The sequence below is a fragment of the Macrobrachium rosenbergii genome, chromosome 42, assembly GCF_040412425.1.
Source record: "Macrobrachium rosenbergii isolate ZJJX-2024 chromosome 42, ASM4041242v1, whole genome shotgun sequence".
Taxonomy (NCBI): Eukaryota; Metazoa; Arthropoda; class Malacostraca; order Decapoda; family Palaemonidae; genus Macrobrachium; species Macrobrachium rosenbergii.
In genome coordinates this window covers 53,114,886-53,134,287 of record NC_089782.1, presented here as the reverse complement: position 1 = coordinate 53,134,287, position 19,402 = coordinate 53,114,886, and the positions used below count along the sequence as shown (strand labels likewise).

Below are 19,402 nucleotides of genomic sequence, written 5' to 3'. Positions count from 1 at the left end.
ATATATATATATATATATATATATATATATATTATGCACACATACAACAAAGCTCTATTGTTGGAAACACATTAGCGGACAGAATTTAAATTTCTCGGGAGTAATATGGAGACGTTTGTAGTAATAGTAACAAAGTGCAAATAGCGGCAAACACACAAGACAAAGTGCTTGTTTGTGCTGAGCGCAACGGAGGAATGGATGGATCCCTGACCTCGTCATTTGTTGGTGACATAAACAAAAGAAGGAGAAAATTGCCAACGTGAGACAATGGGGAAGTAGCAAAATGATAAGGTACCTCCCGAACGCCGGAAGCCAGGTACGGCCCATCCGTTGTTGTACTCTTTATACACTTGAATCCGTCTTGAAATTGAAAATTGCGAGTAAGCACTTTCGTGTAATCCTCCCGCCCTCCAGTAGCTCCTTTGTGCTGCTGGCTTGGTCGTGGGACAGTTTCTTTTATTACATTTTTTTTTTTTTTTTTGTCCCCTAGTTCTCTTAGTATATTCGTCCTTTTTACTAGGCAGGATTATGAAATGATATAATGCATTTAGGGGATATCCTATGTTCGGAGTTCCGGTAGGGTACGGACCTTGCGTGGAGGGATCTGTGAATTTTCGGTTTTTACGCAGGTGAGCTTATATGGAACAATGCATGTTAATATGGATAGCGGAAGAAGCTTTTGATACGTGAAAATATTTGGGAGTAAATATAACTGATAAAGGTAGGATGAGAGAGCAGTGAGTCACAGAATATGTGAAGCAAGGTGGTACCTGGCAGTGTGTTCAAGATTGGGATGAAATGGTTTGGTCTTGCGGAAAGAACCGGCGATGTTAAGCTGGTAAAAACTGTCTAAGTCAGAAGTGTTAAGGAGAAGGGGAAGCGAGTGTTGGATAGATGGATCGAAAGAAGTATTAGATAAGAAGGACCGTAATATCCAGGAAGAGTGAAAATTTCATGGAATTAGAGGTGAATGGTGCAAAGAATGTATATCTAAGAGTTTGACAAGCTGCTGATGAGTGATCTGAGTAATATGAGGCGACTAGGACCGTAAAATTCTTACTGCATAGGGGGCTTAAGTTAAGTATACCTTAGTTTTACCAAACCACTGAGCTGTTTAACAGCTCTCCTAGGGCTGGCCCGAAGGATTAGACTTATTTTACGTGGCTAAGAACCAATTGGTTACTTGGCAACGGGACCTACAGCTTATTGTGGATTCCGAACCACATTATAGCGAGAAATGAATTTCTATCACCAGAAATAAATTCCTCTAATTCTTCATTAGCCGGCCGGAGACTCGAACTCGGGCCTAGCGAGTGCTAGCCCACAACTCTACCGACTCGGCCAACGAGGAACTAAAGGCTTAGATATGATTCATCAGTTATAATATGAATGTGGCAGCAACAGTTGTGATTTTTCAATGAACCATCCCTGTTAGAAAAGTGGCGCAATTCTCATGATTTTATAGCTATCTGTCTGTCCATACAAGCATCAGTGTGCCGTAAATTCTATGGTATAGCCTGTTGTTTTCGGAAGGCCTAACATCTAAGATCTATACGTAATAGGGCACGAAGCCAAATAAACTGTCCTGATTTATCTCAGCCATGAAAATTTGAAATCAGCATCGTGGTTCAAGATGTGAAAAAAGAAAAAGAAGGGAACATTGTGAGCTGAACCTCTGCCTCTATTTTAAGATTATGTTAGAAGAAAAACTACTGAAAAGGATATTTATTATTATTATTATTATTATTATTATTATTATTATTATTATTATTATTATTATTATTATTATTATTATTATTATTATTATTATTTACCTTTTTCTGTCTAAATTAATGATGAAGACATCTCTGATATTCAGCATGAAAAAATATTTTCGTCATATAAGTATTTCTTGCAATTAATATACCGAATTCACAAGTTGATTATAATGAATTCGCTAAGAAGCGTTTAACAATGAAGTGTTTTTAATTTTGGTGGAGATATACATACACACACACACACACACATATAAATATATATATACATGTATATATGTATGAATGAATGTATATGTAAATCTATAATATATTTATATGCATAAACAACGAATCACATGCCTTGGTTCCTGAATCCTATTTACCTTCAGAGTTTATGAACAAACAAAGGCACGCACGCAATTCGGTTGCCGACCAGTGTCTATCGATCTATTTTGAATAATGTATGAAATTATAGGGCAGGTAATTGTCAATAGCGCTTACTTAATAGACACTTGACATGTCTGGACAGGACGTAAGTAGACGATAAGAATACTTTTCATTGCAGGCCGTAGGTAGGCCGCCATAAGATATTCACGCCCCGGAGCGCGCCCAAGTGGCCGCGCGGGATCTTGTGACTCACGCACACATGCACGCACGCACGCACACACACTTAGATGTAGTCACAATCGACTCGCGCTTTGTTTTAATCGATGTCATTCTCTTGTTTCGTAATATCCAGGCGGTTTGGTCTAGAGATGTTACATGTATCTCTCTCTCTCTCCATATTTGTTTATTATATATTTGTTTATATATACATATATACAGACATTATATATACTGTATATATATATATATATATATATATATATATATATATATATATATATATGTGTGTGTGTGTGTGTGTGTGTGTAATGTATATCTACATATAATCTATATAAAAAATGGATGTATGTGTGTATGTTCCAGCACAACTCTGAAACGCATTGAGCAATTTCAACCAAACTTGGTATACATATGACTGACTATCTGGAAAAGAATACTGTTGGTGCAAGACATCACTAGCACCAAAGGGGGTGAGGGTGGAAGGGCTTCCTTGACACAGGGGTGGTTCTTCCCATAGACTTAGTAACTACATAAACTCTACAGGTGTATCGTACTTCATTTCGTGCATACATATGGCTTACTATCTGGAAAAGAATACTGTTGGGGAGGGTAAGACATGACTGGCACAAAAGGGGATGGGAGTGGGAAGGGGGTGACATAAAAATAACTGAACACTATAGATATCAGTGTCTAATCCATAGTTTTCGAGGTCGCTGCGATGAATAGTGACTCTCCCGATGCACTTCAAGTCCAAGTTCATCCCAGATAGGAAGGGTGGGTGAGAAGGGTGAAATATAAATGTAAAAATGACAGATATTAGTGCCTAATCCATAGTTTTTGAGGTAGCTGAGATGAATAGTGACACTCCAGATGTCCTTCAAGTCCAAGTTCAGCCCCGGTTGGAATGGGGGGTGACAAGGGGTGAAAAATAAAATGTCAAAATTGACAGATATTAGTGTTTAATCCATAGTTTTGAGGTCACTGATATGAATAGTGACACTCCTGATCGCCTATAAGTCCAAGTTCAGCCCCAGTAGGAATGGGGGGTGAGAAGGGGTGATATATAAAATATAAAATATAAAAATGTTGGCTGATGTAACTGAAGCAACTATCTTAACAGGAAAGGGAGAGAGAGAGAGAGAGAGAGAGAGAGAGAGAGAGAGAGAGAGAGAGCATTTATTGGTTGTCATTCAGAGTTTCGCCAGCAGCGCTGGGTTGGTCAGCTAATATATATATATGTATATAATATATATATATATATATATATATATATATATATATATATATATATATATATATATATATATATATATATGCACACACACACACACACATATATATATATATATATATATATATATATATATATATATATATATATATGCACAGTATACTGTACTGTATATATGCCTCGTGGTGTAGCGTGTTTGTAGGCTAGGCCTATATACAGACGATTCTGTTCCTCTTCTACAATGAAATATTTCTGTGAATGAGAAGACACATAAAATGTCCAGACTGAGGTAGACAGGTGAATAGATAGGAAAGAGACATATTTGGTAAATAAGTGTTATTGGCATGGTGTGGGTTGTTTAAAGAACAACTAGAAATAATAAAATGGTAGACTTGGGCATAAAATTTCCTGTAAATGCACTTAGAGACAAAGAGATAGGTAGTGAACTATTTGAAAGATTGATTCGTCATAATACATTTTGTTTATAACGTTTGTAATCTTAAACAGGTGTAATACGCTATTAGGGTTCAGTGAATTACCCTCGAATAAATACCAAGTTGGATATAATTCGCCATTGTTTCATGTGCGAGGCTCTGTTTAATTGGCACTACATGAATATTAGGAGCGTGGTGGTGAAAATTCAAGATCGAGATTCTCAAGCCATACTGACCAGAAGCCTCATGAATGTTTATTTTATGTATAGCTTAATGGTTATTAAAAATAAACACTGGCGGGTGGAGGGCCAGGGATGATGAATCATTAGCTGGATTAATGAATCTGGCATTCAAGTTGTGTTTTACATCACAATGGATGTTTTAACGGCACCGCGTTGCTTTTGGGGAAATTTTGCACTAGAAACATTTTTTCATCGCCTTTTGTAAGTTTTTACTTCTCTTCTTTGAAAATTGACTCGTTTTGCTTAGTCTAGAGACGACGAGAGAGCGAAAGAGAAGGAACTTGCAAGATTGGTTTCTTCGTTGGGATGTATGTTTATACATACATATGTATATATATGTATGTATATATATATATATATATATATATATATATATATATATATATATATATATATATATATATATATATATATATATATATATATATATATATATATATATATATATATATATATATATATATATATATTAATTTCATTGCAAACAGATGAGCTGCTTCAATATAGTAGTCTACTGAGTGTGCGTTGGAGGGAAGTCTGTTCACTTTGTCCTAATTGTTTTTCTGTCGGTCTGTGCTATACAGCGAGAAATTATGTCTTGGTACGGCGCTATCAAAAAAATTGTTCTAATGAAAATGTATTTATATTATTTCAGCATATATAAAATGGTCTGCTTTACGTTGTGATAACTAGCTTCAATATTCAATGGAACTGAGTGTCATGGTAAGATTGTTGGGATCAAGCCCAGATGGCAAGAGAACATTTACCATCTTTTCGTTGAAATTCAAGGTAACAGTGCCTTTTTATCTTATTCGTGAAATACTACCGAAGTCTCTTCTTAATGCCCATTTTTTCGGGATCGTAATATTATTTCGGTTAGCCACGCCGTCTTGTTTCCTTGTAACTTTCTAACTAAAGCGACGCTACAGAATTCTTCCTTTTATCATTCTTGATACCACTCTTCTCCTTTAGGTGTCCACCCCCCGGCCCCACAGCCCTCACCTTTGGTACCTAGGTCTCTAAGCAAACCGTATAAAGCGCATGTGAGGGTAGCGGGCGGAGAGAGGGGACAAATGACTCTCATTCTGCGTTAAAGTTTCTTCATTTGTAACAGAACGTATGTGGTCGCCTGCTCCCAGCCCCTCCCTCCTCCCCCCCTGCCAGGAGGACTGGAGGAAGGAGGGGCCTGGTAAGGATGGGAAACTGAGGAAGAGACGGGGGCGGAGGAGGAGGTGGTAGTGGAGGTGGAGGGGGTTGTTGAAGAAGAATGACGAGGGAACAAGAACAAGAGGATTGAGAGAGAGAGAGAGAGAGAGAGAGAGAGAGAGAGAGAGAGAGAGAGTATTTGGTAATTTTGTCTCTTGCATGTTTTTGGATACGGTTTTCACTACAAGCTTGAATCGGAGAAGTAAATAAACATATAGGGACTTTCACCTTCCGTGGCAGGATTCGAACCAACGCACAAAGGTTTCCGAGAGAGGCTGGTGAAATATTTTTTGGCAGGTGGGGTTTGGGGGTTTTAGGGGGTGAAGGGGTATGGGTTAGACCAGATGATCTTCGTGTTTGCTTAAAGAGGAGCAGTGATACGTTTTTAAGGAATCCTAACACACACATACACAAACATACTGTATCCACATACATCACTCACCCTAAGCTGCCACCCCGTCATGTTTCTCGCTTCTCCTGCCTATTTCCAGAGCAACTTTGATCACCTGTAATTCCCAGTTTACTTCTGATAAATCTCATGAAACTTTTAAAACATTTCCAAGATATTTTATTACATAAATATCTTACATCTGACCAGACAACAAGCCGTTTACTAATCTCTTTATTATTTTCTTCGGAGTTTTTCCAAACCTCTTTTTTTTAACCAGTCTTCCTCATGACAGTTGACAGAAGTCACTTCCTCTTACCCGCCCCGTGGCGCTTCGTTCTCAGAATCTCCCTGCTCTTATTTTTCCACCAAGGTCTGGAATTCCTAGGAACTGTGTTCAACCCGCTTCGGGTGCTATTTCTGTACTGCTGTGCTCTTTGGAACGTGTGGCTGCACTATATACGTGTAACAGAGACAGACACTTGTACATTTGCCGACTCAGTAGCACAAAAACATTATCTCTCTCTCTCTCTCTCTCTCTCTCTCTCTCTGTCCAGAACAGATTCTAACTGCTTACTATTGCTTTGCTTAGTTCATGACAATTTTGGGTACTGCTCTTAACAAGCTTAGAAAGGATTTTTAAAAATCACTTCATAGGAAGTTAACTATAAAAATGAAGTTTAGAGAAGAAAATTTTACAAGAGTTTGCATACTGTACAGAATAAAAAAAATTCTTTGTAGCTATTCTCCTCTTATAAACATTATGCTCTTTAACATTTGCGTTTATTTGTCATGTTACAAATAAAAATGCCTTTTCCAGATTAGTTTTTACTTCAAAAGACTCAGGAACTTATTCGTTAACAAGGAAGAATTGAATAGAACGCAAAATGCATTAGCTGATGATAATTTTGGTGAGAGAGAGAGAGAGAGAGAGAGAGAGAGAGAGAGAGAGCGCCAGGGGAAAAATAGGATACTATTATGAGTTTAGTGAGGGGATTACGACAGAGGAAAACGATTATAAAAAAAAAAAGACTTTCGTAAATCTGTTGGTTGAAGGAGGGGGGCGAAGAGGATTGTGGGGATGGGGTGGGGTTGGGGAGGGGAGGTTGAGGAGAGAAGCAGCTTTAATGAAAAGGCGAGCAAATATTCGTGGTATTGGGGTTGGCTCTGACGGGATGATAATAGAATTAAGTGTAATTAGACTCAGGCGATTAGTGTATAGGAAGCGGGTGATTAGCAGGAACCAAGTCAGATATGATATTCGCAGGTTTCGTTTGATGTTTTCAGATGTATTTGTTTTTTTCTTGTTGTTTTTTGTCTGTTTCGAAACTAAACTCGTTAGGTTTTTGGGTCTTACTTGCAATTTTTTTTTGGCGGTGAGTGAAATATTGAAGCATCCTTTAAATCAAGGTTTTTTTTTCTCTACAGGTGACAGATACTTTTCAGTGGTATTTTTTATTTGCTGTAATATGGAGACATATTCTGTTTTATCAGTAGGAAACTTGTGATATATATTATCAATGTTATTATTTTGAAAATTGCTCGGCTTTCGATCCGAGGGAATGAGGCTTGACCTTATAATTGCAGACTGAAAAATAAAAAATGCTGCTTCACTTAAATCCATATAACGCGTAATTATATAATGTAATAATCTCATAACTATGGTTATTTTAAAGATGACATTCATTCGTTATCATGTTACAATTATTGTCTCTACTAGAAAAAATTGAAAATGTGGGTTTGGGCTTTATTTCAGTTTTAAGGATCAGATTTTCAGCTTTCGATTAAGAAGTTCGACAAATTTAATTGGTGATGATTTATTATTTTTAGGGGATACAGGACTGTCCTCGATTATATACGGTTGCAATGTGTTTAGATACGCAAACCCTGGTTACTTATTTGCATATGTTAACACATGGGCAGTTAATTATTTCATATTCTCAGACATCTGGATCTGTTGGTTTGAACCTCTCTCTCTCTCTCTCTCTCTCTCTCTCTCTCTTATCTTGGGCAAGAATTGTTCTTTGGCCACACTACCTTAAATACCCATGGTGACCCTTTTGACCTAAGAAGTAAATTATGTATCTGGTCCCTAGTCACCTCTAGTTGCACACACACACACAGATATATATATATATATATATATATATATATATATATATATATATATATATATATATATATATATATATATATATATATATATATATATATATATAGATATATATAATAGAGAGAGAGAGAGAGAGAGAGAGAGAGAGAGAGAGAGAGAGAGAGAGAGAGAGAGAGAAAGGAATGTCGTTGTCACGCCCTTTAACGGGACCCTTCCTCATTTAACAAAGAAATCTATTAATTTAATCTCTTGAGAGTTGTAATCTGAATCTTTATAGGCTGATCGAAGGAAAGTGCCTGTGGATTCTGGATCTTGTCCTACCAGCATAACCCTACCTTGGATATTAATGTCTTTATTAAATTCTGGCATCGTCCCCCAAGCACAGTATATACACATATATATATATATATATATATATATATATATATATATATATATATATATATATATATATATATATATATATATATATATTATAAACTGTATATACATCCCACCCCTGGGGGATACCTGAGACAAGTTAAGAGCTGTAATTTTAAACCACTGTTAATTGAATCTATGCATTACTGGGCTTCAAAGGCAATTTCTATAATTCTAGAACAATAACATCGTCCAGAAGTCCACGGTTCCTAAAAACCTGTGGATGAAGGAAAAGGAAATAACTGAACCGGTTTATGAAAACTTACTTAGTAGAAAAATCGTATTTAGACTTGTGGATGCAGACAAAAAATATGTGAAGAGATTCATTGAAAATTGCACAATCGAAAGAACGTATATGAGGGATTAGGGATGAGGTTTCGTCGTGGGTGGGGTATCTGGTTGATTGTTGCGAGTTGAGAAATTGGGGTTTGGGGTTTTTAGGGGGGCAAGGGGTAAGGGTTTGACGAGAAAACTCCTTCGCATGAGTGAGCGTCCAACGGCCGCCGACTCCACCCTAATAACGCTAATCCTTTAATGTATGTGTATGGAATTTTCAGTCTTCCTCCTCCTGATCGTTATCAGAGGACACCGTTTAGTTTTGTCCAGGGAGCCTTGGGTTGGATTATCTTCCTCCTCCTCCACCTCCTCCACCTCCTCCTCCTCTCCTCCTCCCCCTCCTCCTGGAAGCCGATGACGGACGTCCATAGCAGCGGTCCGTGTCTCCACGCCGTTTTCTAGTTTGGTTTCGCAATTCGATTTAGATCGAGCGTGATTAGAGCTAAAGTTCTTAGGATGTTTGTTTATCTTTTTTAATGGGATTTTGATATTGTTTATCTTATCTGTTTTGCAAGTGATCTCTACGCTTTTGTTATCAAAGATGCTTTTAACTTCTATTTTGTGTTCATCAGAATTGGATATTGGCTTATAAATTTAAGTTGACTAATCTTAAACTAATCGGAAACGTATTCTCAAGTAGTGACATATTAACTGTCATCCTAAATTATCCTTATCCTACTTGTAGAGGTTATCATAATCATTTTTCTTATTTGAAAATATTACTGGTAAACTTGACCAAGTGCGTGTTCATGTGACACGATGTAAAGGTCTGTCCACATTGCATTAAAACATGTTATAAACACATGTCAGCAACTTATCGCACACAGATCACAAACAGGTTGAAAATAGGTCAACGGCCGTAATCGGGGAAAGAATCTTTAGTACATGCTACATAATCGTATGAAGCAGTGAATAAGACTACCAATAAGTCGTTGCCTTGTGTTCAACTTGTTTGTGACGTGTGCGAGACAAGTTACCGAAATGTGTTGATATGTTTTACCGCAATGTAGCCACACCCTACTCGAACACACGAACAGCAACGGTCTCAAATGTACACAGATATAGACAAATAAGATAATGAAATTGGCTAATTTTGTGAGAAAACGTTCGCAAAAATGCCAGAAAACTTGCTCACATGAGACTGGTTTCATCCCAGCCTGAACGCAGTTCTAGAATTCTTGTCGTAGAGAACTAATACTGGACGTTCTTACCAAATATGGCTATTCCCCTGTCGGGATACACTTGAATTTTACGCTAGAGCGCCGATGCAATTTTTTCGTTGCAGTCGGATGATTTGTCATTTGCGAAAAATTGCAAGTAACGATGATTCGTGAAATGTCAGGATAAGTATATACTCCCAGTTGCCTTAGGAACGTCTTTATTCTTGGCGGTCGCTCATGCATTTTGCTTGTTGTGTTACGATTTTGATCAAATATACATACATACATATACATACATACATATATATACATACATATATGTTGTATATATGTATCTATATCTATATACATATATATGTTGTATGCATATATATATATATATATATATATATATATATATATATATATATATATATATATATATATATAGTTATATATATTAAAGTCATCCTGGGCCTCTGTAGGCTCATAGGGCAGGCGCTGATCTCCTGTTTCCTAGGCCGACAGCCATTGGTGGACAGGTCCCAATGCCTATGACACGTGGCCAGTGTGTCGCTAAGCCCACTGTTTAACTTCCCAGCCCGAGGGCTGGTACCTATTCTCCTACTGAACCTCTTGGTTTTTTTCGGACCCCTAGGTTGACGGGCTGCTGGTATTTTATTTTATTTTGTTTTATCAAAAATCTTATTTCAACTGACTGGTCCAATAAATGCAAATCAATTTAAACAGCACTCACTAAATTCCAACTCACTTTGAATAACACATCTTCATTTTAAAATAAGCTTTAGCCATGGTTAAATTTATGAGTTTACAATACCTGAGAAACTGCAGTTCTCGCCGTTACACACTCTTTCACAATTCCTGTCAAGGCGCCGTTACTTGGTAAACACTAATTACTACGGTTATCAAATCTCAAACGTTACCAAAACGGAGTGATCGACAATAAATTTACTTAACGTTGCAAACTTAAAATCTGAGAAGAGAGAGAGAGAGAGAGAGAGAGAGAGAGAGAGAGAGAGAGAGAGAGAGAGAGAGAGAGAGAGACTTATCTATTTAAATCTACACTGCACGGTTCTTGACCTCTCATTGACAATTAATTTATTTCTGTCTTCAGTCATAAGCAAGACTCAGAACATTCTATCGAAGCTGGATGACGTCCTCTTAAATGTAAAAAACATTTCTGCACAAGAAACCAAAGGCGGACGATACGTGATCGGAGTTTAAATGACTTAGCTTCGACGTGGTTTTGTGCAATACTTCCCTTTTCCCAACAAGAAAATACTGTGCAATACTGCCTTGACTAATACAGAACGCAAGACTATGGGATCGAATCAACTCGTGGCTCTAACCAAGCCCCCTTCTCTTATCTCTACTGTTGACATGACTTATCGCTGGAATCAAAACAAAAGCGACCCCCATGACCAAACAGCCGCATGGTAACAAATTCATAAGAAAAAAGACGTGATCTCTCTCCTGCTATTAAATTATCTGAAAGATTAATTCTTGTGAGGTCTGACAGTACAAAGATTTTAATAAGTATTATTACAACAAATATCATTTTACACTGCACAATATCTCTTGTATAAAGAAAAATCATACGACAATTACAAAGCATATCATAACATTCTGGAAAAATTATACTTTATACATTTTACATGAGCATATTATATATATATATATATATATATATATATATATATATATATATATATATATATATATATATGTGTGTGTGTGTGTGTGTGTGTGTGTGTGTGTGTATTCATGAAGCTACAAATGTCGTTTAATATCCAATTCACGCTACTTCGGGAATATCCCTGATAAGGAATTGTCACCGAAGAGGGAATTTTTAAGTGATAAATGGATCGGTACCGCCGAGTCTCGATCCCTCGACACTATTCCTTCCAACGATCGAGACTCAGCGGTACCGATCCATATATCACTTAAAAAATTCCCCTTCGGTGATAATTCCCCATCGGGGATATTCCCGAAGTAGCGTGAATTGGATATTAAACGATATTGGTAGCTTCATGATTGTATATAAATCACGGTGTGATAAAAATTTCATATGTATATATTATGTATAATGAATGTGAATTTTGAGTAAGTGTCCGACTTAAAAAAATTATAAATGTAAATTACCGTTTCAATAAATAGGGAAATTTTTGTTTCTTCCTAAATCATGCTTTATATATATATATATATATATATATATATATATATATATATATATATATATATATATATATATATATATATATATATATATACTGTATGTATGTATGTATGTATGATTGATACGTTAGTCGCATGAAAGTATTTTTAAATTTTCGATCTATTGAATTCCACGAAAATTATTCTCAGTTTCTCGTGTCACAATTGCTTCTTAGTTTGAGCAAAATAAATTTCGTTATCTTTTATGTTATTTACGTGGAAATAAATTTCTCTTTATTATAACTCAGTTTGGGGGAAATAATTGTGATTTGTTAGATTGTAGTTTCGAAAATAAGTTTTACTTTATTATAAATTAACTGAATGACCGTATATTTTAGCTTCTTAAACCTTGGTCTAAATAAATGAATCTGGGTTCCTTAAGTCTTTGTTTCAGAAAAATCACTTCTAGTATCATTTACATTCGTTGCGGTAAGACAAACTTGAGTTTCTTCTACGTTTACTTCAGGAAAATAATTCAATTTCCCTTATTTTACATCTAGAAAAATAAGTGTCAGTTTCTTCTGAGTTGCTCTCAGTAATATTACTGTAATTTTCTTAAATCTTACCCTCTGGAAAATTAGTTTTGGATTCTTAAGTCAATTTACTTGTATGAACTGCGGCTGCAGTCTCTTGAAGAATAGTTTTCGTAAAAGTTTCAAGTAATTACAGGAAAACTGCCGTAGTCTCAGTATAATTTCAGGAAAAGAGTCTGTTTTAAATTTCTGTAAGATTTTTTACGACAATTGATACATCAGTTTCTTTCAAGACGATTAAAACATACTGTATTCGAGGAGGTACGGAAGAATAAGCGTAATTAAAAATAATACAAAGGTTTGATATCGGAGAGATGATTTCGATAGTGTCTTTTTTGGAGTTGACAGTAAATGTCTGCATCCGATATTGTGACCAATGGTGGGTGCTGTACATAAGCTTTACCCAATGTGGATTAGTTCAGCGATATTAGATGTAGACATTTACCGTCAGTACACGAAAACAGATAATAGTAACAAAATGTATAAGAGGTATTTACATTTGAATGAATTAAAGAAAAGGAAAAGTAGTCATATAATTTTTCATTTTAATTTTGTTTACGAGGAATATTATAGAAAAGTAGACAAAAAATAATTAAATGGAGGACTGTGAAGATGTGTGAGCGCAGAAGGATGTGATAACATTGACAAGGAGAATGGAGTAAATATCGAGACAAAGACAAATATAATATTGAATAAAAGGAGCGATGACTGATTTACTTGAACAAATCAGAGGAACAGGAATAAAAGTAGTAATGCAAAAGAAAAGTACCGTCAATATATTCGTAAATTAATTAGGAATCTAGGCCACGGTTTTTTTTATATAATTCTTTAAGTGGTTGGAGTTGGCAAAAAATTATCCGTTCCTTTGAGAATGGTAGGCCTATGACTGTTTTTTTTTTCCTCCCCTTGTCTTTCTGGAGCCTGGGACCCTCCGCGTTTTTGGGAAAAAGAAAAATGTTTGGTGTCTTACGTTTCTGTTTTTTTTTTTTTTTTATCTTTTCTGAGTTTCTAGTTTCTCTTGGCATTTTGAGCTAATAGTGAGCTTTATTTATGGGTGCTATTTCTGTTTGAAGGCGTTAAGTTAAGATTAATAAATTATAACTAATAATAATAATTATCATCTGTCCATTATTATTATTATTATTATTATTATTATTATTATTATTATTATTATTATTATTATTATTATTATTATTATTAAGATGCTGCCATCAGTGGCACATTTAAGATGATTGAATTTAGAACTATCCAGCTAAATAGTGTTAAATATGAGGAAACATATATAAAAAGGCATGCCTGAACGACCAGTCACAGGAAGCCGCTTCACTGTACTGTATGTGATTATAAGCTTTAAGAAAGCGCGTCTCCCTGTATCAGATTATTTGCTTCAAGAAAACATTTTCAGTGTATCTGACTATAAGCCAAGATTTTAAATTTTCGTACAATTTCCTTTCATGAGATAGTTTTTATTGACAGGTTTTATTTACACAATGACTTTAGCTTGACTCTTGCGTTGGCCTCTTAATGTAAGAAATGAAATTGATTTTGTAAATAATATATAGTAGATTTGGTTGGTGAATTACAAATTCCTCAGAATTTGTGTGTGATGTAACAAAAAAGAAAAAAAAGGAAAATGAAAAAGGGTTAAACGTGGGTGAGGTTGTGTGAGGAGATGCACCAGGTGTGATGAGGGAAAAACGCCCCCTGGTAATTACTGACCACACGCTATTTTGGGGGGCGGGGTTGGGAGCAGGGTAGGGTTGGAGGGGGCGCCCACACACAAACACACACACACATACACTAGCATTCACCAAAGCTCATAGATACACACATGTGTACGCGTCAAGGCATCATTAGTTTTATTTTCGTGTAAATTTTTAGCGCATATAATTCAGGATTTTACAGTTTTCTTTGCCTGTAAATAAATACTGTAATTATTTCATCTATCTATCTATCTATCTGTCGGCGCCTGCGGATTTGTGCTATTCCTCACGATAATCCTAGTTTCAGGGCCTGTCTGTTTATGCAAAGAATAACTTAGATCTCTCTCTCTCTTTCTCTCTCTCTCTCTCTCTCTCTCTCTCTCTCTCTCTCTCTCTCTCTCTCTCTCTCGCAAACGTTTAAAAGAACTTTTCGGGCTGAGGTCAAACCTGCATATTTTATTTTCTGAACTCATCGGATGCGTTCTTTTTGTTTACCAAAAGTAAGCAGTGTATTCAATCAGGTGACACAGGAACAATAAATGTTGATCATTTATCTGCCACGGATAGTGCCAGCGCCTTTCCTTTCCGTTTTCTTTACGTTAAGATGGACTCAAAGAAAACTTTCTCCGAGGTTTTGTTCTGCGTGTTTTCTAATCTCTCTCTCTCTCTCTCTCTCTCTCTCTCTCTCTCTCTCTCTCTCTCTCCTTTGATATATATATATATATATGTGTATATATATATATATATATATGTATATATATATATATATATATATATATATATATATATATATATATATATATATATATATATATATATATATATATATATATTTTAAATTGGTACAGTATTTCCGGAAACGTAAGATGGTTTTTTGTACACGTATTGAATTTTCTTTTAAAGTTTATTTTGTGTAATTCTTATGTTTTATATCCGTTATAGATATCTCTGACCCTTGTCCATTTATTTCTTAAGTTTCCGAGTGATGACAAAATAATAACATAAACAAACAATAAACAGTTGACTGAAGGAAAACTGACGGAAACTACTCTTTCTTATTCTGTGTATATGTAATCTATGTATCTATCTGTTTGTCTGTCAGTCTATTTATCTGTCTGTATAAATACACACACACATATACACACAGTATATGCAGTATATACAATAACCATGAATCCCTGTTCGTCCTGTCTGCGACCAGCCACACTTAACTGACTGCCAGGTACTATTTCCCTGATTAAATCAAGAGACTTGCAGTTTCTGTATATATATTATATATATATATATATATATATATATATATATATATATATATATATATATATATATATATATATATATATATATATAAAGCGTCGTGAAGCCATTGCAGTCGTCGTTGCTGGGATTTGTCTGTGGACTACCACCTGTGAGAAGAACCTGGTAACCACTGGAGCAGACGGACATTTACTTGCATGTGGAGAGAGAGAGAGAGAGAGAGAGAGAGAGAGAGAGAGAGAGAGAGAGAGAGAGAGATTCTTTGATGTTCCGTGGCGAAGCATTGGCGCCCTTGTTCCTTAGGATTTCAGTAACATCTGTTGAGAGAACACTTGGGAGCCCATATCTTTGTCCGAGACAAAGGGACGCCCCGTAGAAGAGAGGAGAAAGCGTATGCGAATGCAAGCAGGTGTTCAGTATTATCCAAGTGTGTTTGTGATCGGTGTTTCCATGTAAGTGAAAGGAAAGTAAAGTTTTCAACTTTGTTTGCGTGTATTTTGTTCTAAGTATTATTTGTATTCAAAAGCTTGAGCGCTGCATTCATAATGTTTTGCATATAATACCTCTCTCTCTCTCTCTCTCTCTCTCTCTCTCTCTCTCTCTCTCTCTCTCTCTCTCTCTCTCTCTCCACACCACCTTGTGAATTTAGGTTTCATAAATGGTTACGATTTCAAACAAAAGGAAGAAAAGGTTTACATTTTTCAGTCACTGACGCAAGTGAGACGTATATACCTGTGGAAGAGGTATTTTAGGTATTCTATACACACACATACAGTATATATATTATATATATTATGTGTTTGTCCGTTCGTCTGTGTATGTGCATGTGAGTGTGCGCGTGTGTATGGTGTATGGTTATATACATATATATATATATATATATATATATATATATATATATATATATATATATATATATATATATATATATATATATATATATATATATATATATATATATATATATATATATATATGTGTGTGTGTGTGTGTGTGTGTGTGTCTTCGTGTACGAGTCCGCTTTGGCTTTTGTTAGTACATTAACATATGAATCGCTAAAACCGTTTTATTTCTTTATTAATTATTTATTTTTTACTAACGTTTATTCATCTCTACGGCTGCTTTTAATAACTACATTTAATTTGAGCGTGTCTTTACTCTGTTGTATCTCCCAAGTCTTAACATGCATCCCTGGAACTCCACCCCTCCTCCCCACCACCACCACCCCACATCCCTTGGGTCCTCTTGTCTGTCCATCTCCCCTCGCAAAATCTTTTCTCAATTGCTTCCTTCCGCCCCCGAACACTTGTTGCTCTAGTTCATAAAAGACAAGATACGTGACACTGCTGGATCTTAGAAGAAGAAGAAGAAGAAGAAGAAGAAGAAGAAGAAGAAGAAGAAGAAGAAGAAGAAGAAGAAGAAGAAAGGTTAATGTGCGTTTTAGAGAACGAGCTTTTGAAGAACTCTCTCTCTCTCTCTCTCTCTCTCTCTCTCTCTCTCTCTCTCTCTCTCTAACATACTTAGGATTTCATCATCCCTTTGCTTTTTTTTGTTAGGGTGATCTGTATTTATGCATAATTGAACCACGAATTTTATAGAAGACGAGAGACGAGAGACGATTTATAGAAGACAAGAGGAAAAATAAGTCGAATTTTATAGAAATCAAAGAGAAGGGCTATTTCGTTACAGTCTGAAGAATTCGACGTAATACAAGACTGTTAAACATAAAGCCTGATTTATAAAAGACCGAAGAAGACTGTCTACACGAAAGACCAAAAACTATCAGTTTGTGAAAAGGCCGAAGAAGGAAGTCTGTTCACAACCGCTGAGAGAGAGAGAGAGAGAGAGAGAGAGAGAGAGAGAGAGAGAGAGAGAGAGAGAGCCAAAATCTTAGAAAACGGTTTTCAAAATGGCATTTCATAAATTACAAAAGTAGAAAGGTAATTCCCCAGAGGGGAAAAAGGGTTAATTTTAAGGATTTTGAAAATTATGTAGACATCAAATACAATGTTAATTTGGTACCTAATGAAGAAAGCCAAGTTTATAGAAGTGGGAAACAGAAATTCAATTTTCAGGAGGAAGTCTCACTTCCCATGAGAACATGAAAGTGAGGAAATAAAGTAACTCGCTTTGAAATATATTGTCACTCTGGTTGACAATTCCATTAACACTGTAATATTTTTTCCGCTCCCTTCTCTTTCGAGCAGAAATTAGTGAAACAGGTATGTTCAAATTTTTTCATCACTTGTGGAGACATTCCCATTAACACCTAAGGCTCTGTCTGGCGTTTTATTATTTTCATTTACTTACAACGGACCATCTTGTGTCTTGGTTTCCCCACCATGAAAAAGATAATACGTGGGATTGATGGATGTACTGTCACCGGATGCCTTTTATTCTGCTTACGGGAGGAGGAGGAGGAGGAGGAGGGGGGGAAGGAGGCGGGTAGTGGGGCCAGAGACGAGGCGTATAAAAGAAATTGAAGACAGACTGAGAGAATTTGTGCGGGGGGCGGAGGGGTTGCGTGGAAGGGGCGCGTGTGCAATTCGGGGTTGTAGGTCGTTGGAAATATATGAAGACAAATGGGTGACAAGAAGTATTCGGATGATGCAGCGGAGTGTGAATGGATAATGTTTGTTTGGTGGGGAGGGTGTGGGGGGAGAACTGATAAAGAAGCAGGGTAGGAATGATAGAATTGAGAGATAATTGACACAGTAGGAGGAGCAGAAGAAGCGATGTACGTCGCCTGCGTCGGCCTTTTAGAAAGGTTCGCCGTCCTTTGATCACGGATCAACTTTTAATTTTTTTTGTGGGTTTGACTCGATTCTCTCTCTTTATTTTCGCCCCATTTGCTTTTTTGCTTTCTGTCGTTGGTTAAAGTGTGTTAAGCATTTGTGGTTAAATTTGAACTATTATGTAAGCTTTTCTCTGATCTTTCTGACTTTTTAGGTTATTTAACCTTTTTTTTTTTATCAAATAAGCAGAGGCAAACTTTGTTTTGTTCTCTCTGTGAAACAGATTTTGTTAGTTGACCAGCTTTTTTCTTAGTTGTTTTTCAACAACTTCTCCACTGTATTTTTTCCTGTATAGTTTTTTTAATTACTTTTCTACTCTACGGGGATATGAAGTATTTTCAGAGTATTTTGTAAGTTCCTTGGCATCCAGTTTTATCTTCCTAGACACTCAAATCTATTAACGTATACGAATGTTATCTGTCTGTCTATTTATGTATTATTTACCTATCTATATAGGCATATCTATATACAGTATATATATATATATATATATATATATATATATATATATATATATATATATATATATATATATAATTTATATATATATATAATTTGTGTAACAGATATGAGTGTTTGTGAGAATGAAAGCTGATTTCATGGAACTTACTAAAACTTACTAATTACTCTCAAAATATCTCATATCCCAAATTCAGTGGAAAATGACACACACACATATGTATGTATATATATATATGTATGTATATATATATGTATATATATATATATGTATGTATATATGTATATGTATGTATATATATGTATATATATATATATATATATATATATATATATATATATATATATATAAAATTTTGTAGGCAGTTTGTCGTCTTTGTGGTTTTTCTGAACCTCTGAATTATTTTGATTGAAAGAAAACTGATAATCTAAGGAGAAAGGAAACAAAGAAAAAGAAACTTTAAGGTAATGTAAAAACCATTGACAAGACTCTCTGAAGGCCAGGTGAGGTCGTGGAGTTCGTAAAATAAAACTATTTACTTAAAGTAATAACTGAAAATGTGTAAACA

The 19,402-nt window shown here is 35.6% G+C and overlaps 1 protein-coding gene across 1 annotated transcript in view; it reads left to right on the top strand.

Moving 5' to 3' along the window:
- Positions 1–5,343, top strand: part of LOC136827835 (protein TonB-like) — a 14,730-nt gene extending 9,387 nt beyond the window's left edge. The window contains exon 2 of the mRNA XM_067085295.1: positions 5,222–5,343. Within this exon, the coding sequence (XP_066941396.1) occupies positions 5,222–5,343 (122 nt within the window). The remainder of the gene's footprint in view (positions 1–5,221) is intronic.
- The last annotated feature ends 14,059 nt before the right edge of the window (positions 5,344–19,402 follow it).